The 25,335-nt window shown below is 36.5% G+C and overlaps 1 protein-coding gene across 29 annotated transcripts in view; it reads right to left on the bottom strand.

The window, feature by feature from the left end:
* The window catches only part of ZEB1 (zinc finger E-box binding homeobox 1), a 209,989-nt gene that overhangs the window by 67,300 nt on the left and 117,354 nt on the right, over positions 1 to 25,335 (bottom strand). For all 29 annotated transcript variants that reach the window (XM_063781565.1, XM_063781557.1, XM_016962909.4 and 26 more), the window contains one exon: positions 719 to 919. Coding sequence is in view for 4 of the 29 variants with exons in the window: in XM_016962904.4 (XP_016818393.2) it covers positions 719 to 919 (201 nt within the window). In the remaining 25 variants the exon portion in view is untranslated. The remainder of the gene's footprint in view (positions 1 to 718; positions 920 to 25,335) is intronic.

The raw sequence follows: 25,335 nt of genomic DNA, 5'->3' as shown, positions 1-25,335 counted from the left end.
ATATCCTATTTTTATATCATTGGTGCTTAACCTGGCAAGACAGGATAAATAATTTAATTAGTTTATTAGGAAAAGTAGAAAGAAGAAATTTTAGAGCTAGAATAAAAGACTAGGTCCAATTTCTCCATTTGACAGATGAGGAAGAATATTAAACTTTCAGTGTTTACTCACTGAAAGTGCAGCAAGTAGAGGGTCTCCTTACTTTCACCGCTCCTTCCACTCAGCCATACTTTGAGTAAAAGTAAAAATTTAAAGTGAAAAAACCACCTTACTTAAAGGATTCTGATGTATGTATAGAGAGGTTTACAAGCACTAAAAATACCTCCATGATTTATATGTGTTTGGGATTTTTGCGTATTGAATTATAATTTCACTATATCTATATGATATTTATTGGTTTCTAAGTAGAGTATTCATTTGGGGTTACAATAAAAAATTAAAGGTAGGTTCAATTATATCAACAATATTTGGAAAGCTTGACCCTGGTTAATAAATTCTACTAAATTTCAATACATTATATGCATTGTAAATATGGTCAAAATAACTTGCTTATTCTGCTTCATAATCTACTTTTTAGTAAGTAGGACACCTAATATTTATTGATAGCCAAATTTACTATTGATTTCAAACTTTTCATCCAATTTATCTTTTCAGCTAATATATATTTTAAAAAACGAATCATGAGAATACAATATTACAAAAAAAAAATCAGACTTACTGTCATCCTCCCAGCAGTTCTTAGCATTCCCTTCTCTTTCACTGCTCCTCCCTGGTAACACTGTCTGGTCTGTTGGCAGGTCATCCTCTGGTACACCTTCACAGTCAGCTGCATCTGTAACACTTTCTTCTTCCACAATATGCAGTTTGTCTTCATCATCTGAATCTGAATTTGTTTCTACCACAGTATTATAATTTGTAACTGTAATACAAACAAGAAACAAATAATCAAAACCAACTAGTAAAAAAATCAGTTTTTACATCTCAGAAAAATAAAAAGATGCTTAAAACAGATTGTAATTCAATGTTTTCTTTTAAATAATATGTTAACAACTAATTTATTTGACAACACACATAATAACACTAGATATTACATGACCAAAATGACAAATAGTAGCTACCCTTATTGAACACTTACTATATATAGACCTGCTTTATAAATACTAACCCATTAAATTCTTACAACAATCTTATAACAGCCTTATGAAATAAGAGTTCTACCACTTACTACTTATATCCTTGTTTTATATGTAAGAAAATCAAGGCAGAGAGAGAGTAACTTGTCTAAGATCACAGCTAGGAAGTGGCAGAGCCAGGATTTTAACAGCAACAGTCTGATTCCATATTTTGTGCTCTTAAACTCTATATTAAACCTCCCCTCCAATGATAATGAGCCTACAGCATACGATATTGCTTATGTACAATTAGGGCTTTGAATCCTTAAAGGATTGCAACTTAAGAAAAGAGGCCATATTTCCTAACAAAATAGCATTACATCATCAAGTTTACCACAAGTATTTTTAAGCTGTTAATGATCCATGCGTTACATTATTAATCCAACACTGACTTTAGAAAGAATCAACCAAATTAGTCAATTTCTATATAATTAAGTTTGTCATTCTGAATAACTGACATTTGGAAGTTTTCAAATGAGCACCTTTTTCTATAATTTTTAATGAATTTCAATAAAATATAACATCAGCATTTTATTATTCTGAGTGAGTTCTATAGTTCATAGAACCAGGAGTATAAGCTGAGAATAAAATTCTACAAAATAAATAATCTAGTATAATCAATGTTTTCCTTTACAGTCCTTGTAATAATCACTCTAACAGGATGAATATTTAGTACTTCATTGGGTATGGTCACTAGAATATCTCTTTTAAACTACTTTCAGGGTGATTCTTATTTGCTAAGAAAAGATTCGGAAGAAGGGAGAAAAAGAAGCTTCACTTTATTTAGATAACTAGGCAGTAATTACTATCAGTTATTCTTTCCATTGCTTCCTTAAATTTTCCAACAATTCTTGAAAAATAATCACCTAAATGCTTAAATAATATGTATACATATCCCTCTACACACACACACACACACACACACACACTCCTGAGAACACGAAGGAAGAAATACAATTGAAAATATGGGTAGATATTTAAAGGTGAAAACAAATAACCAAAACTCCAAAACAGCTTTTATAGACTTTAGGAAGACTCTTGTCCAAAAGAGTACCAGAGGTCACCACTGTGCTCACATATTAGGAGTTCTTCAATATCTTGTGTCAGAAGAAAAACGTCAAGTTTTGTTATGCCATTAATATTTTAGTATGAATATGCTTTTCCAGATCTTTTCCCAAGAGTAAATGGTTTTCTCTCTTATTTTATTATAAAAGTAATGCATGTAAAATCAGTCAATGCAAAACATGTAAAGTTAGTAAAGGCAGCCCTATTTTTCCTTCCTCAATCCACTCCATAAAGATAAAAATAATGGCAAATTTTATTAATTATTTCAATGCACTAAGTAGGCATGATGTCACTCATTTTATATACCTTTCCTTACTTAGTTGTAACACAAACCTCACCTTATCTTATATTTAATATAAATCCAGCATCACCTATATACAAATGTGTGTATATATAATTCAAAATACACATGATCACATCATACTGCTTTGCCACTTATATTATGCCACTTTATAACATGTCTTGGAAGCCTTTCTATGTCAGTACAGACAGTCCCTGACTAATTATGGCTTGATTTACAATGTTTTGACTTTATGATGGTGCAACACCATTCTGTTTTTCACCCTCGGTACAGTATTCAATAAATGACAAGAGATATTCAACATCATATTAAAACATAGGCTTCACGTTATGATTTGCCCAACTGTAAGCTATAAGTGTTGCAGGCATATTTAAGGCAGGCTAAGCTCAGCTATGATGTTTGATAGGTTAAGTATATTAAATGCATTTTCGATTTCACAGTATTTTCAACTTACGATGAATTTATCAGGACATAACACCATCATAATTCATAAGTCGAGGGGCATCTGTATACATAAAGCTTTCTTATTTCCCTCTGGATAGCTACACAGCATTCTATCGTACAGATATACTTCAACCTATGATCTATTGATAATTTTTTTGCCTGTGTTAAGCACTAGCAACAATGCCATAATTTTTCTTGTAAATATGTATAATTTCGGCCATTCCTTATATGTACTTATCAGATTAGTAGGGGTGAAACTTTTGAGTAAAAGGGAAGACTTATGAAGTAGATACTGTTAAACTGCCTTCCAGAATGGTTTTATGTTTCCATAAATATTATCTGAGGAGGTCTATTCAGTATATCAATACAATAAAGAAAAAAGTCACTTTAATATAGTAATGAGAAAATACGTGTCAAGATGGAAAAACAGCCACACTATGAGCAGCCACACTACAAGCAGAGTGAAGTCCGTGTGTGGGGTAAGGGGAATGATTTTTAAAAGGCTGTTTCACAGCTGACTATAAGCTTAAGTTTCCTGACTGTAAGAGTTTCCTGATGGGCCTTTAACTCATAGTAAGAGGCAAATACACACACACACACACACACACACACACTTGGAATGGAGATGCTTACTGGCAAATGATGCACAATGCTATTAACTTTCATTTTTACTTTCAGTACTTATTAGCAACCTACTTGATAAAGTCATTTTAAGTTGGCATTTATATACGACAAGCTAAAATTAGAACATGGTAAGTATTTGCTGAGGATTAATCAATTCTATACTCCACTAAGATCTGGCTATCATGTAAGGTCTGGCTCACTGCAAGGCTCTCAAATATGCTTGACCAGTGAAACTGCATGCCTAGATAGCTGACATTCCTGCTGTTTTGCGAAGGGAGGCTTCTGGACATCTTTGGTATCTTCAGTTGGCCATGGTTTTATGCTGGTGCCATTCTTACCTTTTAATGATGCAATATTGCAGCCTAGCATTATATTATCAATTTTGTTAGCTGTAGGTTCTCTGGTTGACCTTGGATTGCACATTTAACACATTTATATCTAGAGTATTTTGGGCTTGAAAACTTCCCCCAAATTAGGCTTTAAGACATATATGCATTCTGGTTCAAATGCTTGCTTGCATGGTTCATATTTTTTTACTGAGTTCTTTTTAACCAGAGATACTGGGTGTTCTATTCTGCCCAAGTCAACCATAGCTCAAAGCACTCTTAAAGACTGCCTATCACTTTCTGGGACTCTAGCAAAACTCCTTCCTGTCCCCTGTATAAGCTGCCATTGTAAGATAGATTATGTCATAAATCCAAAACACAGAGATTGTATATATTTTATAACTATGTTGTGAATTTTCCCAGAGCATGTTTGATATGTGTCATAAAATGGGAAAAATCCAAAAAATCAATGTATTTTATCTGCTGAGATGGAAAAAAAAGACCAATAACTATTTTCGAAGATTTTTACTGTCTTTTGCTTCTGTCACTTAGCTGAGAGAAAAAAAACAGTGAAAACTGCTGATATTAATGACTGAAACTTAAATTAATAGTCAAGCTTACTTGTATTTCTGAATCTATCATTTTGTTTGTGGATCTACACAGCTTATTTAAGAAATGGCCCACCACCAAAAGCATACAGAGTAATGCAGGCCCTTGATAAATTCTAGTAGCCAATGAGCGCTTCAGTTATCTAAATGTTCTGTCCAATGATCTCTATACCCCTGAACTGTTTAACCTGTGGCTGAAAATATAGTATAGTTTATCTGAAAATAACAATCATAGGTGATCATCACATCTTGATTCTGATTTTAATTAAAATATGAAGAAAGCAAGGGTAAAAAATATAGTAAACAGTTTTAAAAATCTTTAAACATGACTTTAGATAATATGAATTTAAACTTCAATAGAAGATGGTAACATTTTCAATGCATGCTTATTGTCATCAGAATGTAGTTAAAGACATGTTGACTTCTTGATGGTGGTAGTTGTTGTTATTATTTGCTAATATTTAATGCCAGACACAGCAGTAACCACTGCATACAGTGGTTGTGAAGATATAATGATTTTTAAATGTATTGTGCTTAGATCAGTGTCTGGTACACAGTAAGGACTAGAGAAGTGTTTTCTGCTATTACTATTAGCTTGGTAAATCTTTACAGCAGCTCCTAAGAAGTAGGTATTATTATATATCCCTCTGACAGACAAAGAAAAATAGAGTACCTAAGTAGCCTGTCTGAGGTTATGTAGCTACTAAGTAGAAGAGTGAAAGCCAGGTTGGCTAGATTCCACAGCCTACATACTTCATTATGTGCAAAGGCTCCTGACTGAAAATCGTTACACTGATGAAAAATATTCTTAAACTTTTGTGTGTATACTTATTTTGGGGTACTGAAATTCCATACTTAACAATTTACCACTGCAGATATTTTCAAATGACTAAACAATTTTAACCATTAGAATCTCATAATATGTGAACAGTGTGTTACAGCATAATATCATCCTTATAGTCAAATCTTTTTATTATTATACTTTAAGTTCTGGGGTACATCGCAGAACGTGCAGGTTACATAGGTATACACATGCCATGGTGATGTGCTGCTCCATCAACCCATCACCTACATTAGGTATTTCTTCTAATGCTATTCTCCCCTAGACTCCCACCCCGCCAACAGGCCCTGGTGTGTGATGCTGCCCTTCTTATGTCCATGTGTTCTTATTGTTCAACTCCCACCTATGAGTGAGAACATGCGGTGTTTGGTTTTCTGTTCTTGTGACAGTTTGCTGAGAATGATGGTTTCTGGCTCCATCCATGTCCCTGCAAAGGAGAGGAACTCATCCTGTTTTAGGGCTGCATAGTATTTCATGGTGCACATGTGCCACATTTTCTTTATCCAGTCTATTATTGATGGACATTTGGGTTGGTTCCAAGTCTTTGCTATTGTAAATAGTGCTGCAATAAACATACGTGTGCACGTGTCTTTATAGCAGCATGATTTATAATCCTTTGGGTATATACCCAGTAATGGGATGGCTGGGTCAAACGGTATTTCTAGTTCTAGATCCTTGAGGAATTGCCACATTGTCTTCCACAATGGTTGAACTAATTTACATGCCCACAACAGTGTAAAAGTGTTCCTATTTCTCCACATCCTCTCCAGCACCTGTTGTTTCCTGACTTTTTAATGACCACCATTCTAACTGGTGTGAGATGGTATCTCATTGTGGTTTTGATTTGCATTTCTCTAATGACCAGTGATGATGAGCATTTTTTCATATGTCTGTTGGCTGCATAAATGTCTTCTTTTGAGAAGTGTCTGTTCATATCCTTTGCCCACTTTTTGATGGGGTTGTTTTTTTCTTGTAAATTTGTTTAAGTTCTTTGTAGATTCTGGATATTAGCCCTTTGTCAGATGGATAGATTGCAAAAATTTTCTCCCATTCTGTAGGTTGCCTATTCACTCTGATGATAGTTTCTTTTGCTGTGCAGAAGCTCTTTAGTTTAATTAGACCCCATTTGTCAATTTTGGCTTTTGTTGCCATTGCTTTTCGTGTTTTAGATATGAAGTCTTTGCCCACGCCTATGACCTGAATGGATTACTCAGGTTTTCTTCTAGGGTTTTCATGGTTTTAGGTCTTACGTTTCAGTCTTTGATCCGTCTTGAGTTGATTTTTGTATAAAGTGTAAGGAAGGGGTCCAGTTTCAGTTTTCTGCATATGGCTAGCCAGTTTTCCCAACACCATTTATTAAACAGGGAATCTTTTCCCCATTTCTTGTTTGTGTCAGGTTTGTCAAAGATCAGATGGTTGTAGATGTGTGGTGTTATTTCTGAGGCCTCTGTTCTGTTCCATTGGTCTATATATCTATTTTGATACCAGTACCATGCTGTTTTGGTTACTGTAGCTGGGTAGTATAGTTTGAAGTCAGGTAGTGTGATGCCTCCAGCTTTGTTCTTCTTGCCCAGGATTGTCTTGGCTATGTGGGCTCTTTTTTGGTTCCACATGAGTTTAAAGTAGATTTTTCCAATTCTGTGAAGAAAGTCAGTGGTAGCTTGATGGGGACAGTATTGAATCTATAAATTACTTTCGGCAGTATGGCCATTTTCACTATATTGTGATTCTTGTTATCCATGAGCATGGAATGTTTTTCCATTTGTTGTGTCCTCTCTTATTTCCTTGAGAAGTGGTTTGTAGTTCTCCTTGAAGAGGTCCTTCACATCCCTTGTAAGCTGTATTCCTAGGTACTTTATTCTTTTAATAGTAATTGTGAATGGGAGTTCACTCATGATTTGGTTCTCTGTTATTGGTGTATAGGAATGCTTGTAATTTTTGCACATTGATTTTGTATCCTGAGACTTTGCTGAAGTTGTTTATCAGCTTAAGGAGATTTGGGGCTGAGACAAAGGGGTTTTCTAAATATACAATCATGTCATCTGCAAACAGAGACAATTTGACTTCCTCTCTTCCTATTTGAATACCCTTTATTTCTTTCTCTTGCCTGATTACCCTGGCCAGAACTTCCAATACTATGTTGAATAGGAGTGGTGAGAGAGGGCATCCTTGTCTTGTGCTAGTTTTCAAAGGGAATGCTTGCAGTTTTCACCCATTCAGTAAGATATTGGCTGTGGGTTTGTCATAAATAGCTTTTATTATTTTGAGATACATTCCATCAATACCCAGAGCTCGTGGAGAGTTTCTAGCATGAAGGGGTGTTGAATTTTATCAAAGGCTTTTTCTGCATCTATTGAGATAATAATGTGGTTTTTGTGATTTGTTCTGTTTATACAATGGATTACGTTTGTTGATTTGTGTATGTTGAGCCAGCCTTGCATCCCAGGTATGAAGCTGATTTGATCGTGGTGGATAAGCTTTTTGATGTCCTGCTAGATTTAGTTTGCCAGTATTTTATTGAGGATTTTCACATCGATGTTCATCAGGGATACTGGCCTGAAATTTTCCTTTTTTGTTGTGTCTCTGCCAGGTTTTGGTATCAGGATGATGCTGGCCTCATAAAATGAGTTCGGGAGGATTCCTTCTTTTTCTGTTATTTGGAATAGTTTCAGAAGGAATGGTACCAGCTCCTCTTTGTACCTCTGGTAGAATTCGGCTGTGAATCCGTCTGGTCCTGGACATTTTTTTTTATTGGGAGGCTATTAATTACTGCCTCAATTTCAGAACTTGTTATTGGTCTATTCAGGGATTCGACTTCTTCTGGGTTTAGACTTGGGAGGGTGTATGTGTCCAGGAATTTATCCATTTCTTCTAGATTTTCTAGTTTATTTGCGAGGTCAATAAATCTTTACAAGAACTTTCACATATTATTTTTAGCACATGATTGCATGCAGCACTGTATCAACTATAGTAATTAAAGTCTCATGTAAATATCTGTTTCTTAAGTAATGTACAATCATAAAAAAGCATTAGATAACTTATTTGAGTATGGTTCCAAAACCAATACATTCTCAATTTTTTATTCATTGGTATGAAAGCAAGATCACCTAAATGCTTCATAAAGAATCTCACTATCATCATTTATTGTGACTTGGAATAGCAGGATAGGGCCATGTAGAGGAAGAAACTTAGGGAAGTGGGGAAGAAGGATGGAAAAGATTAACTTTGAGGGCTTCAATTCTTGTCCGACGATAACTGTGGCATGTATTGATTAAAGCCACAGGCGAAGGCCACATTTTTACCTATTTTGGGTTGTGTAAAGGCTTTTCTTTCCAGAGGACACCCTTATTATGTTATGCCTTTAATATGTGCTTAACTATATCCCACTCATTGCCATCAAGCCCCTAAGCATGCACTCATTTGCATGTTAGAAAAGAAAGAGAAAATCTTTCTTAGAAGAGAAGACTAATCCTTAAAAACTAACAGACTACTTTTAACAAACTGGTTCCACATATATCAGATAAGCATATTGTCATAATTTAAGAAATAACTAGAAAAATACATACACTTTGAGTTGTGTTCTACAGAGCCAACAGACTGTACTCATATTAAGTATTAGAATATTTTACACATTAGCACAATTCTGAGAACACCACAAATTTAGGCATGAATGCTGAGTGATGCAAAGATCGGTGGAAACACTGACCAAGTGTTTCCATCCATTATTCTTTAACATCAATTGGGACTACAATAACATCTCTCTCTCTCTCTCTCTCTCTCACACACACACACACACACACACACACACACACATTTTATCCTAAATACAGACACTGGCATACTGCCTTCTACATAGTAGGTATAGAATTATTTGCTGAACTGAATATGGGACCACACTTTTTTCTTTTCTCAGTGAAGAAACAAGTCAATATACTTAAGTGTTAGCAACAATTCAGGAAAATGAAAACAGAACTGCAGTCATAACCAGACCAGGCAAATAGGCACACAAAATGGAAAGGAGAGGTCATGTGGTAATTCATAGGATCAGAGAAAACTTCTGCATATAATATTACTCCAGGAAAGAGGAGCTTAAGTTGTCTATAAATACTAAGCATGTACTGTAAATTTTTGTTAATCTGACTTTTGACCGAACTGATAATGTTAGCTTACTGTCTATATATATTTTACTGTATAATGAAGGATATAATGTAATATACAAATGTAATGTTATATAATAATGTACAATGTGTATATTATCTAATTTTAATTTAAATAATCTAAAAATAGGTATCATAATGGTTTTAGAGTATCCCAAGTACTATGAACATGTTAGATTTTAGTAATTCTAATGATTCAGTAAATTTTGGGTGAAATTTTTAAATCCTTCTCTAGGTAAAATCTTCATAAACTCTTTTTATATTTTCAAAATATATTTTAAAACATAACTCCAATAAAAGTCAATCATTCTAAATTTTACCCCTGCAAAAGGGTTGGTGGTTTTTAATATCTTCAGATACATGCTATTAATAGAATGAAAACTGATAGGCAAACGCAGGGAAAGGGTTGTCATTGCTCACAGAATGCTAGTTCTTATTTTCTCCTGTCTCTCATTACATGAAAGTTACTAAGGATTCGTAGGATTTCTTTGTTACTCTCTCAGTTCTTGTTCTGGCCTTTATCTCTTCCTCCACAGATCCTGTATCTATCTGCCCCCAACAAGAGCCATCCTCCCAAATTACCTTCCCCTTTTCCCCTTTTATCTAAACTCCCATCCACTCAATGAGCTAATTTCAGCCAGTGTTCGTACAACTCACAGATAGATGAAACAGTGAAAAAGCAAAGTCCTCAAGAGATTAAATTAAATTCAGTCCCAAAAAAGATGATTCCTTTTTGTGTTGAGGAAGGTATTTGGAGTAAAATAATTCACACTAAATTACCTATAACTAATATTTCCTTCATAAGTAAAGTCTGCATTTATAAAAGGATGCTTTTTAATTCATAGAAACTGTTACTTATGGAAGATAGGTAGTATGACAAAATCTAAGTGTGAAGACAAAATCAAAAATACAAATGCGGAAAGTACTTAGTCAAAAAATAGAGAAGCCATGTAATTGATATATCAGTCCAAAAGCCCAAACTTTAAAGAATCAAGAAAAAAGATAAATTACCAGCCTACTTAATCTAGAGAAAAAAATTAAGCAGCACGAATGTTCAATATTAAAATGCAAATGGAGTTAACTACAACTATAAAGAAATTTAGGAAACTTACTTTTTAAATATTTTGTCCAAACCTAAGCAAATAAATTTGAAAACCTAGATGAAAACCCTTTCTAGGAAAATGTAAATAATTATCACTATATTATAGAACTTGGAAAATTATTTAAGAGACATAGACAGACACATCACAGAATAAATTTAGGAAGATAGTAGTTAACCACCCAAAACTGCCAGGTGTTTTCACAGGTAAATTTCTTCAGATCTTTAAACGACTGATAATTTTGTAACTTTTTAAAGAGAGAGGAAAATGAAAAGTCTGAATTCTAGGAAGTCAACATAATAATTAAAATCTGAGGAAGGATATACATGCATGTGCACACACACACAGGCACACGCGCGCACGCACGCGCACACACACACACACACACTCAGTCCTAAATAAAATATGCAATGGTCCTAAATAAAATATTAAATTAAAAGAATGAAGCAAACATTACTTAACATTAGAAAATATATGAGCTTTTACTATATTAACATAAAGGACAAACGACATCTATAGATACAGAAAGGCATTTGAAAAAAATTCACCATTCCCTTGCTGATACTTTTGCATGAAAAGAAAACTGAAGTTAGTATCATAATAAATGATTATGAATGACAGGCATTTGTAAGATAAAGATGCTTAGTTTCATCATTAGTTAACAATGTTTTAAAAGAATAAACCAATTTTTAAAAAGAATAAAAGAGAAAGTATAAATATTAGAAAGGAGAAGCAAAATTATTTGCAGAATAACATTCATAGAAAATTCAGGAAAAATCAATAAAAAAACTATTAGCAGTAAGGACATTTGGTAAATGGTTAATTACAAATTTAAAAGACAAAAATCAATATCTTTCCAACAGAAAAAAATCGACAGCTTTCCAATAATCAACAATAACCAGCTAAAAACACGAAAGAGGAAAAAATTCTATTACTAGCAACACAAATGAAACACATGAAGGAAAAAGCTTAAAATAAAACATGGAGGACCTACATGAAGACAACTAGCATTCTATGTAAAAGTCATCAAATATTTGAATAAATGAAAAGCTATATCTTAGTTTTGAATAGAATGATTTTGTGTCATAAATATGTCAATTCTACCTAAAGTTTTCTATAAATTCAATGCAATTTTGATCCAAATGCTACACATGGTATCTTGGATTCTAAATCTAAATGACTTAGATCAATACGTCTACAGTTTATATAGAGAAGTAGGAGCATGGTCTCTGGAACCTAACTGCCTGGCTCAAATCACAGCTTCACTGCTTACTAGCCTTGTCACCTTGAGCATGTTATATATTCTTCTAATGTCTCAGTTTCCTCATTGCCAAGATTGAAATATTAATAGTATACCCCTGACATGGTTATCACAATGATGAAAATAGGTATATATGCAAAACACTTGGTAATACTGCACATATATTCTTGATACATACTGTTGGTATTATCATCTGAGAAAATAAACACATTAAAATATTCAGGAAAATTCAGAAAAATAATAGTAATGGTGGTGGTAGGAGAACATAAACTAGATATACCAGAGAGTAAACTTTATCTTGAAGCTACAGAAATGGAAATAGATTTGTACTATTACAGGGATGGGCAATCAATGGACTTGAATATAATACAAAATAGACCCTAAACAAATAGGAGTCTTGCAAATTAGTGGGGGGAAAATGCATTATTTAATAAAAATCATTTGGAAAAAAATCAGATCCCCACCCCATGACTTTCACGAAAATGAAACCCACACGAATCAAAGACTTTAACTTAGAAAAAAAACTGAAACCATAAAAGTATTAGAAGAAAATATAGGCAGAGAGGAGCCAAGATGGCCGAATAGGAACAGCTCCGGTCTACAGCTCCCAGCGTGAGTGACGCAGAAGACGGGTGATTTCTGCATTTCCATCTGAGGTACCGGGTTCATCTCACTAGGGAGTGCCAGACAGTGGGCGCAGGCCAGTGGGTGCGCGCACCGTGCGCGAGCCGAAGCAGGGCGAGGCATTGCCTCACCTGGGAAGCGCAAGGGGTCAGGGAGTTCCCTTTCCGAGTCAAAGAAAGGGGTGACAGACGCACCTGGAAAATCGGGTCACTCCCACCCGAATATTGCGCTTTTCAGACGGGCTTAAAAAACGGCGCACCACGAGACTATATCCCACACCTGGCTCGGAGGGTCCTACGCCCACGGAATCTGGCTGATTGCTAGCACAGCAGTCTGAGATCAAACAGCAAGGCGGCAGCGAGGCTGTGGGAGGGGCGCCCGCCATTGCCCAGGCTTGCTTAGGTAAACAAAGCAGCCAGGAAGCTCGAACTGGGTGGAGAGCACCACAGCTCAAGGAGGCCTGCCTGCCTCTGTAGGCTCCACCTCTGGGGGCAGGGCACAGACAAACACAAAGACAGCAGTAACCTCTGCAGACTTAAATGTCCCTGTCTGACAGCTTTGAAGAGAGCAGTGGTTCTCCCAGCACGCAGCTGGAGATCTGAGAACCGGCAGACTGCCTCCTCAAGTGGGTCCCTGACCCCTGACCCCTTAGCAGCCTAACTGGGAGGCACCCCCCAGCAGGGGCAAACTGACACCTCACACCGCAGGGTATTCCAACAAACCTGCAGCTGAGGGTCCTGTCTGTTAGAAGGAAAACTAACAAACAGAAAGGACATCCACACCGAAAACCCATCTGTACATCACCATCATCAAAGACCAAAAGTAGATAAAACCACAAAGATGGGGAAAAAACAGAACAGAAAAACTGGAAACTCTAAAACGCAGAGTGCCTCTCCTCCTCCAAAGGAACGCAGTTCCTCACCAGCAACGGAACAAAGCTGGATGGAGAATGACTTTGACGAGCTGAGAGAAGAAGGCTTCAGACGATCAAATTACTCTGAGCTACGGGAGGACATTCAAACCAAAGGCAAAGAAGTTGAAAACTTTGAAAAAAATTTAGAAGAATGTATAACTAGAATAACCAATACAGAGAAGTGCTTAAAGGAGCTGATGGAGCTGAAAACCAAGGCTCGAGAACTACGTGAAGAATGCAGAAGCCTCAGGAGCCGATGCGATCAACTGGAAGAAAGGGTATCAGCGATGGAAGATGAAATGAATGAAATGAAGCGAGAAGGAAAGTTTAGAGAAAAAAGAATAAAAAGAAATGAGCAAAGCCTCCAAGAAATATGGGACTATGTGAAAAGACCAAATCTACGTCTGATTGGTGTACCTGAAAGTGATGGGGAGAATGGAACCAAGTTGGAAAACACTCTGCAGGATATTATCCAGGAGAACTTCCCCAATCTAGCAAGGCAGGCCAACGTTCAGATTCAGGAAATGCAGAGAACGCCAAAAAGATACTCCTCAAGAAGAGCAACTCCAAGACACATAATTGTCAGATTCACCAAAGTTGAAATGAAGGAAAAAATGTTAAGGGCAGCCAGAGAGAAAGGTCGGGTTACCCTCAAAGGGAAGCCCATCAGACTAACAGCAGATCTCTCGGCAGAAACCCTACAAGCCAGAAGAGAGTGGGGGCCAATATTCAACATTCTTAAAGAAAAGAATTTTCAACCCAGAATTTCATATCCAGCCAAACTAAGCTTCATAAGTGAAGGAGAAATAAAATACTTTACAGACAAGCAAATGCTGAGAGATTTTGTCACCAGCAGGCCTGCCCTAAAAGAGCTCCTGAAGGAAGCGCTAAACATGGAAAGGAACAACCGGTACAAGCCGCTGCAAAATCATGCCAAAATGTAAAGACCATCGAGACTAGGAAGAAACTGCATGAACTAACGAGCAAAATTACCTGCTAACATCATAATGACAGGATCAAATTCACACATAACAATGTTAACTTTAAATGAAAATGGACTAAATTCTCCAATTAAAAGACACAGACTGGCAAACTGGATAAAGAGTCAAGACCCATCAGTGTGCTGTATTCAGGAAACCCATCTCACGTGCAGAGACACACATAGGCTCAAAATAAAAGGATGGAGGAAGATCTACCAAGCAAATGGAAAACAAAAAAAGGCAGGGGTTGCAATCCTAGTCTCTGATAAAACAGACTTTAAACCAATAAAGATCAAAAGAGACAAAGAAGGCCATTACATAATGGTAAAGGGATCAATTCAACAAGAAGAACTAACTATCCTAAATATATATGCACTCAATACAGGAGCACCCAGATTCATAAAGCAAGTCCTGAGTGACCTACAAAGAGACTTAGACTCCCACACATTAATAATGGGAGACTTTAACACCCCACTGTCAACATTAGACAGATCAATGAGATAGAAAGTCAACAAGGATACCCAGGAATTGAACTCAGCTCTGCACCAAGCAGACCTAATAGACATCTACAGAACTCTCCACCCCAAATCAACAGAATATACATTTTTTTCAGCACCACACCACACCTATTCCAAAATGGACCACATACTTGGAAGTAAAGCTCTCCTCAGCAAATGTAAAAGAACAGAAATTGTAACAAACTATCTCTCAGACCACAGTGCAATCAAACTAGAACTCAGGATTAAGAATCTCACTCAAAGCCACTCAACTACATGGAAACTGAACAACCTGCTCCTGAATGACTACTGGGTACGTAACGAAATGAAGGCAGAAATAAAGATGTTCTTTGAAACCAACGAGAACAAAGACACAACATACCAGAATCTCTGGGACACATTCAAAGCAGTGTGTAGAGGGAAATTTATAGCACTAAATGCCCACAAGAGAAAGCAGGAAAGATCCAAAATTGACACCCTAACATCACAATTAAAAGAACTAGAAAAGCAAGAGCAAACACATTCAAAAGCTAGCAGAAGGCAAGAAATAACTAAAATCAGAGCAGAACTGAAGGAAATAGAGACACAAAAAACCCTTCAAAAAATCAATGAATCCAGAAGCTGGTTTTTTGAAAGGATCAACAAAATTGATAGACTGCTAGCAAGACTAATAAAGAAAAAAAGAGAGAAAAATCAAATAGACACAATAAAAAATGATAAAGGGGATATCACCACCGATCCCACAGAAATACAAACTACCATCAGAGAATACTACAAACACCTCTACGCAAATAAACTAGAAAATCTAGAAGAAATGGACACATTCCTCGACACATACACTCTCCCAAGACTAAAGCAGGAAGAAGTTGAATCTCTGAATAGACCAATAACAGGAGCTGAAATTGTGGCAATAATCAATAGTTTACCAACCAAAAAGAGTCCAGGACCAGATGGATTCACAGCCGAATTCTACCAGAGGTACAAGAAGGAACTGGTACCATTCCTTCTGAAACTATTCCAATCAATAGAAAAAGAGGGAATCCTCCCTAACTCATTTTATGAGGCCAGCATCATTCTGATACCAAAGCCGGGCAGAGACACAACCAAAAAAGAGAATTTTAGACCAATATCCTTGATGAACATTGATGCAAAAATCCTCAATAAAATACTGGCAAACCGAATCCAGCAGCACATCAAAAAGCTTATCCACCATGATCAAGTGGGCTTCATCCCTGGGATGCAAGGCTGGTTCAATATACGCAAATCAATAAATGTAATCCAGCATATAAACAGAGCCAAAGACAAAAACCACATGATTATCTCAATAGATGCAGAAAAAGCCTTTGACAAAATTCAACAACCCTTCATGCTAAAAACTCTCAATAAATTAGGTATTGATGGGACGTATTTCAAAATAATAACAGCTATCTATGACAAACCCACAGCCAATATCATACTGAATGGGCAAAAACTGGAAGCATTCCCTTTGAAAACTGGCACAAGACAGGGATGCCGTCTCTCACCGCTCCTATTCAACATAGTGTTGGAAGTTCTGGCCAGGGCAATTAGGCAGGAGAAGGAAATAAAGGGTATTCAATTAGGAAAAGAGGAAGTCAAATTGTCCCTGTTTGCAGACGACATGATTGTATATCTAGAAAACCCCATTGTCTCAGCCCAAAATCTCCTTAAGCTGATAAGCAACTTCAGCAAAGTCTCAGGATACAAAATCAATGTACAAAAATCACAAGCATTCTTATACGCCAACAACAGACAACAGAGAGCCAATTCATGAGTGAACTCCCATTCACAATTGCTTCAAAGAGAATAAAATACCTAGGAATCCAACTTATAAGGGACGGGAAGGACCTCTTCAAGGAGAACTACAAACCACTGCTCAAGGAAATAAAAGAGGATACAAACAAATGGAAGAACATTCCATGCTCATGGCTAGGAAGAATCAATATCGTGAAAATGGCCATACTGCCCAAGGTAATTTACAGATTCAATGCCATCCCCATCAAGCTACCAATGACTTTCTTCACAGAATTGGAAAAAACTACTTTAAACTTCATATGGAACCAAAAAACAGCCTGCATCGCCAAGTCAATCCTAAGCCAAAAGAACAAAGCTGGAGGTATCACACTACCTGACTTCAAACTATACTACAAGGCTTCAGTAACCAAAACAGCATGGTACTGGTACCAAAACAGAGATATAGATCAATGGAACTGAACAGAGCCCTCAGAAATAACGCCGCATACCTACAACTATCTGATCTTTGACAAACCTGAGAAAAACAAGCAATGGGGAAAGGATTCTCTATTTAATAAATGGTGCTGGGAAAACTGGCTAGCCATATGTAGAAAGCTGCAACTGGATCCCTTCCTTACACCTTATACAAAAATCAATTCAAGATGGATTAAAGATTTAAACGTTAGACCTAAAACCATAAAAACCCTAGAAGAAAACCTAGGCATTACCATTCAGGACATAGGCATGGGCAAGGACTTCATGTCCAAAACACCAAAAGCAATGGCAACAAAAGCCAAAATTGACAAATGGGATCTAATTAAACTAAAGAGCTTCTGCACAGCAAAAGAAACTACCATCAGAGTGAACAGGCAACCTACAAAATGGGAGAAAATTTTCGCAACCTACTCATCTGACAAAGGGCTAATATCCAGAATCTACAATGAACTCAAACAAATTTACAAGAAAAAAACAAACAACCCCATCAAAAAGTGGGCGAAGGACATGAACAGACACTTCTCAAAAGAAGACATTTATGCAGCCAAAAAACACATGAAAAAATGCTCATCATCACTAGCCATCAGAGAAATGCAAATCAAAACCACAATGAGATACCATCTCACACCAGTTAGAATGGCAATCATTAAAAAGTCAGGAAACAACAGGTGCTGGAGAGGATGTGGAGAAATAGGAACACTTTTACACTGTTGGTGGGACTGTAAACTAGTTCAACCATTGTGGAAGTCAGTGTGGCCATTCCTCAGGGATCTAGAACTAGAAATACCATTTGACCCAGCCATCCCATTACTGGGTATATACCCAAAGGACTATAAATCATGCTGCTATAAAGACACATGCACACGTATGTTTATTGCGGCACTATTCACAACAGCAAAGACTTGGAACCAACCCAAATGTCCAACAATGATAGACTGGATTAAGAAAATGTGGCACATATACACCATGGAATACTATGCAGCCATAAAAAATGATGAGTTCACGTCCTTTGTAGGGACATGGATGAAATTGGAAATCATCATTCTCAGTAAACTATCACAAGAACCAAAAACCAAACACCGCATATTCTCACTCATAGGTGGGAATTGAACAATGAGAGCACATGGACACAGGAAGGGGAATATCACACTCTGGGGACTGTGGTGGGGTGGGGGGAGGGGGGAGGGATAGCATTGGGAGATATACCTAATGCTAGATGACGAGTTAGTGGGTGCAGCACACCAGCATGGCACATGTATACGTATGTAACTAACCTGCACAATGTGCACATGTACCCTAAAACTTAAAGTATAATAAAAAAAATTAAAAAAAAGAAGAAAATATAGGCAAATACTTTTACAAACCTGGAATAAGAAGGCCGTTATAAGCATGAAATGAAACCCATAACTATACACAGAAAAAAATCAAGTCAAAAGACAAATGACAAATTGTGAAAAATATGTGCAACACATATGACTAAAGGCTGACATCTTTATTATACAGAGAATTCTTAAACACTCATAAGATGAACCACACAGTAAGAATATGCACAAGCAATTCGCACACACAAAAATGAATGCCCAATAAACATGTAAAAAGATGCTCAACCTCAGTAACAGAAGAAATACCCATTTTAATCTTATATTTTTATAATCACTTCTCACATACACTCTCAACTTTCTTGCTCTCTCTGGCTTCAAAATCTCTGTTCTGGCTAACCTCTTACATTGATTAAACTCCAGCACTCCTAATTCTATATCTCAGTCCCTCTATACTTCAAAGCTTTTTGGAAAAGTTGCCTACATGTGTCTCTAATTTGTTTCTTCCTATTTTATCTTAAATTACTCCAATTACAACACTCCACCAACACTGTTCTCGTCATGACTGTGAGCACTGCTAAATGCAATGACAATTATCAGTCCTCATTTGACTTGATCTTTTAGCAGCATTTGACATAATTCATTACTCTCTCCTTTTCAAAACAATCTCTTCTCTTGACTCTATCAGTTTTCCTCTTAACTCACCAACTGCTTCTTTTTCGTTTCTTTCCTCCACTTCCTCAATCTGTCTCATGGCTCTAAATGCCATTTGTTGACTTCCAGTTTTATATCCCAGGTGACTTCTCCTATGAATCCCAGACTTACATAGCAAATTGTCTACTTGATAGCTCCACTTGGATTTCTTTTTTTTAATTATACTTTTAAGTTCTAGGGTACATGTGCACAACGTGCAACTTTGTTACATATGTATACATGTGCCATGTGGGTATGCTGCACCCATTAACTCGTCATTTACATTAGGTATATCTCCTAAAGCTATCCCTCCCCCCTACCCCCATGCCACGACAGACCCCGGTGTGTGATGTTCCCCACCCTGTGTCCAAGTGTTCTCATTGTTCAATTCCCACCTATGAGTGAGAACGTACAGTGTTTGGTTTTTTGTCCTTGCGATAGTTTGCTGAGAATGATGGTTTCCAGCTTCATGCGTGTCCCTACAAAGGACATGAACTCATCATTTCTTATGGCTGCATAGTATTCCATGGTGTATATGTGCCACCTTTTCTTAATCCAGTCTATCACTGATGGACATTTGGGTTGGTTCCAAGTCTTTGCTATTGTGAATAGTGCCGCAATAAACATACATGTGCATGTGTCTTTATAGTAGCATGATTTACAATCCTTTGGGTATATACCCAGTAATGGGATGGCTGGGTCAAATGGTATTTCTAGTTCTAGATCCTTGAGGAATCGCCACACTGTCTTCCACAATGGTTGAACTAGTTTACAGTCCCACCAACAGTGTAAAAGTGTTCCTATTTCTCCACATCCTCTCTAGTACCTGTTGTTTCCTGACTTTTTAATGATTGCCATTCTAACTGGTGTGAAATGGTATCTCATTGTGGTTTTGATTTGCATTTCTCTGATGGCCAGTGATAATGAGCATTTTTTCATGTGTCTTTTGGCTGCATAAATAAATGTCTTCTTTTGAGAAGTGTCTGTTCATATCCTTCACCTACTTTTTGATGGGGTTTTTTTCTTGTAAATTTGTTTGGGTTCTTTGTAGATTCTGGATATTAGCCCTTTGTCAGATGAGTAGATTGCAAAAATTTTTTCCCATTCTGTAGGTTGCCTGTTCACTCTGGTGGTAGTTTCTTTTGCTGTGCAGAAGCTCTTTAGTTTAATTAGATCCCATTTGTCAATTTTGGCTTTTGTTGCCATTGCTTTTGCTATTTAGACATGAAGTCCTTACCCGTGCCTATGTCCTGAATGGTATTGCCTAGGTTTTCTTCTAGGGTTTTTATGGTTTCAGGTCTGACATTTAAATCTTTAATCCATCTTGAATTAATTTTTGTATCAGGTGTAAGGAAGGGATCCAGTTTCAGCTTTCTACATATGGCTAGCCAGTTTTCCCAGCACCATTTATTAAACAGGGAATCCTTTCCCCATTTCTTCTTTTTGTCAGGTTTGTCAAACATCAGATGGTTGCAGATGTGTGGCATTATTTCTGAGGCCTCTGTTCTGTTCCATTGGTCTATATCTCTGTTTTGGTACCAGTACCATGCTGTTTTGGTTACTGTTGCCTTGTAGTATAGTTTGAAGTCAGGTAGCGTGATGCCTCCAGCTTTGTTCTTTTGGCTTAGGATTGTCTTGGCAATGTGGGCTCTTTTTTGGTTCCATATGAAGTTTAAAGTAGTTTTTTCCAATTCTGTGAAGAAAGTCACTGGTAACTTGATGGGGATGGCATTGAATCTATAAATTACCTTGGGCAGTATGGCCATTTTCACGATATTGATTCTTCCTAGCCATGAGCATGGAATGTTCTTCCATTTGTTTGTATCCTCTTTTATTTCCTTGAGCAGTGGTTTGTAGTTCTCCTTGAAGAGGTCCTTCACGTCCCTTGTAAGTTGGATTTCTAGGTATTTTATTCTCTTTGAAGCAATTGTGAATGGGAGTTCACTCATGATTTGGCTTTCTGTTTGTCTGTTATTGGTGTATAAGAATGCTTGTGATTTTGCACATAGATTTTGTATCCTGAGACTTTGCTGAAGTTGCTTATCAGCTTAAGGAGATTTTGGGCTGAGACAATGGGGTTTTCTAGATATACAATCATGTCATCTGCAAACAGGGACAATTTGACTCCCTCTTTTCCTAACTGAATACTTTCTTTCTTTCTCCTGCCTGATTGTCCCGGCCAGAATTTCCAACAATATGTTGAATAGGAGTGGTGAGAAAGGGCACCCCTGCCTTGCACCAGTTTTCAAAGGGAATGCTTCCAATTTTTGCCCATTCAGTATGATATTGGTTGTGGATATGTCATAAATAGCTCTTATTATTTTGAGATACGTTCCATCAATACCTAATTTATTGAGAGTTTTTAGCATGAAGGGCTGTTGAATTTTGTCAAAGGCCTTTTCTGCATCTATTGAGATAATCATGTGGCTTTTGTCTTTGGTGATATCACCACTTGGATTTCTAATGGGAAATTTTTTACCATAGCCAAATACAATTCCTGGTCTCTCAGTCTTCTCTATTTCAGTAAACGGCAATTCCATTCCTCCAGTTGTTCAGGCCAAAAGTCTCAGTGATAGTTTTGACTCCTCTTTTTCTCTCATATCCCATGCATCTACTCTGGAAGGAAATACCCATAAAAATATATTCAAGATCTGACCACCCACTACCAATTCCCTGCCACTAACTACCTGATGGTACCATCATCTCTCACTTCGAGTACTGTCACTGGTTCCTATCTGGTCTCCGTGCTGCCACCTTTGTCTTCCTGTAGTCAGTTCTCAACACAGCAGACAAAGAAAACCTTCTAAAGCATCAGTGGAATCTTGTCAAACCATCTAATGACTTCCCATCCTATTCACTGTAATCCAAGGCCCTTCATGGGCTGACTCTCCTCACCTGTCTCTCTCAGACTTTGTCTTCTACTTTACCCCGGCTCACTGCATTCCAGGTATACTGGCCTCTTGCTTCATATCACTCTACCTGTAATATTCTTTGTGAACTGCCCAATTCCACCTCCTCAGGGAGGTCTCCTATGACTGCTCTATTTAAATACCACCCCCCACCCCTATTGCACTCTCTATTCTCCCTCAATTTATTTCTTTTAAAAATACTTGTCACTATAATATCTTATTGATTGATTATCTACTACACTACAATGCAAGTTCCATTCGGACAGGAATTTTTTCTGTTTTGATCACCACTTTTCCCCTCATCTAGAACACTGGCTGTAGATACTAATCCCTAGATAAATGATGTTTAGTAAATTGGCAAAAAAGTCCCAGTAACGCCTGACATACGCAAGGTTTAAATAAAAGAGTAAACTCTTATATGCTGTGTTACTTTGGCAATATTTATCAAAATTTAAAATGCCGACCTGTTGATCTAACAATTTCTTGGCACCGTGCAAATTAACACATGTATGCAAATATGCATATGTATGTTTATCTGAAAACTTGTTTTTAATTATAAAAAAACCTTAATAGTCATCTAAGATATATTGTTTGGTACTGATATAGAAAGTCTTCCAAAATAGTTTGATTCCATCCTTCCAGAAAATACAGTAGATGCAGTATAGTATCCATACTATACATGTGCCTTAACATCAATTCATGATGTCTAGGATATACAAATGAGGAAATCAGGTACCAAAGGAGTGACTTGTTTTTCTGGCTTATTCCTTTGATATTATTTTAATGTTTATATTACTTTAAAAAAATTTTAAAGATATATTTTAAATGTGCAAAGAAAAAGTCAAATAATTTTCAGCATAATGTTGCTAGTGGCAAACTTTAGAAAACTGAGCTGGGATTGGGCAAAATATTTGCTGGCTCTCTATGTATGCATGTATGTACGTATGTATATGTGTATATTTCTATAGATGTATGTATATTTTAGACACGAGGTCTCACTCTGTCACCCAGGCTGGAGCGCAGTGGCATGATCGTAGCTCACTGCACCTGTGTACTGCTAGGCTCAAGCGATCCTCTGTGCCTTAGTCTGTCAAGTAGCTGGGACTAAAGGCCTGTGCCACCACACCCAGGTAATTTAAAGAAATTTTCTTTTTTATAGAGACAGGGTCTCACTATGTTGCCTATGGTGGTCTTGAGCCCCTGGCCTCAAGCAATCCTCTGGCCTGGCCTTCCAAAGTGTTAGGATTACTGGTATGTGCCACTGCACCCAGCTCTCTTCCTTAACATTTTTATGTTATTTGAATTTGTTATCATGGTGAATAGGAGGTATAATTAAAAACACTAATCAGGATACTGAAATAAAATCTAAAGAATAATGAAAGGTAAAAAGGACATTTATTAGTTGATGAATACTATGTTGTAAATAAATATCTGTGGATTTTGAAATAAAACAATTTTTATTTTATGGTTTTATGAGACAATAATAAGATCTATTTTCTTATTTTTGAAAGATAGTAGTCTATTTAAAGTATGAAAAACATTTACCTTTCCTATTCATGGCTACATAACATGATATAAAATGAAAAGGAAGGTAATACTTGCTGAACACCAGCACAAGTGACTTCTCCTTCCAGCTAGTGCTGAGGGAAGCTGCTCTCTTACTGCACAGACGCCAGGAGGGAGGCCTCGTGGAGAGCGCACGCTTTCACTTGTCAAGGGCAATGAGCATCCCCAAAGTACAGGTTATAGTATCTCACATACACCCAAACACACAGTCAATTATTTAAATAGTTTCAACCACAGGAGTTGGCATGATTTTCAGCTTTTCTCATCTTATGAAAAAATTTTAAGAAATATTTTGACATTTACTAATCCCAGAAGGTAATTCTCCTTTGATTGGCTTTGAGGCTTATCGATTAGTAGCAGAACTGGTTGTGAAAAATAAGATGAAGGAAGAGGACAAGAATTATATTCTAATTCATTTTATTTGGTTCTCCAAGATTCCTTCAAACTAGTAATGCTGTATGTGTAATTTAAAACTCCTGACCATGGGAAGAGAAATCATAGGAAAAGTGAAAATAAAAAGATCATGAACCCCAAGGATGTAGTTTGAGGACGGATCCTCCCTTACTTCCATGGGAATGACAACATATAGTAATCTAAGTAAGGCTTATTGGTTGCCAACTAGGAGACTTCCTTTCTGGGAGCTTTCCTGAGAGCCAAATTTCAACATGGGGTACTAATTCCCTGAGCCTAGTTTTGTAAAGAAAGTCTTTCTACTCCTTCATTGGAAAGACATGGAAGAACAAGGGGGATAATTAATGAAATTTTAATTGGAATTTATTTCCTGATGAAGTATTAAAAACAAACAATTTATAGGTAACTAGAGTTTAGTTTTACTGAGCTTTTCTAAGCATTATAATATGTTACAAGCTTGAGTTGTCAAATTAGAATGAATAATTTAGTTCCTCTGACTTAAGTGCTTCAGAAGACAGGAGAATGAAGACATTTAATATCTAGTCTCCACCTCTGAGATATACGTAATCTTTGCAAATATGAGTAATATACATGAAGTATTATATAGAGAAATGTCATAGTACATAATTAAATGCTAAATTAAAAGTGATGCAGAAAATAAATACTATAAGAATCCTTACCTAATTATATTAATCTCTCTTTTATGCCTTGCTAATGTGCAACAGAGGTAAAATTGAGTATTTTGTTTCTTTTTTATTTGAAATATATTGTTGGGAAGTTAAATAAATTTGAACTGTAGTACCAAAAAATCCTGATGTTTTGTTTTACCTAAGTTACCTGAGTAGCAGTGTGAATAAAAATCATCTGTGGACATAACTTATTCCAGAAAATAAATAATATCCAATAAAGCAGAAGATCATGCAAACTAACTACCCATTTTCTTATATAAACTTTTTGGAGAATAAGTGGGCTTTGTGATGAAAGAAGTGGACATTCTTGGAAAACACAAACAAATAGCAAATTTAATACCATATATAAAAATGAAGTGGGAAATAGGTATTTTAAACGTACTTTAAAGAAATTATGACCTGTCACATTTCTACTACTGATATATAGAAAAGCTTACAACCAATGCTCCTCGTGTACTTCTGCACCCTGCTTCAACCCTGATCCACAAAGTGCTTATTACATATTCAGTGCTTTATATGCACTGAATCCATTAATCCTTACAGAAGCCACTTGAAGTAAGAATTTTTATTATCCTTATTTTATAGACA

This window comes from Pan troglodytes, chromosome 8, assembly GCF_028858775.2.
Source record: "Pan troglodytes isolate AG18354 chromosome 8, NHGRI_mPanTro3-v2.0_pri, whole genome shotgun sequence".
In the NCBI taxonomy this organism is placed as follows: domain Eukaryota; kingdom Metazoa; phylum Chordata; class Mammalia; order Primates; family Hominidae; genus Pan; species Pan troglodytes.
Note: the sequence above shows the minus strand (reverse complement) of the source record. Positions and strands in the feature narration are given on the sequence as shown.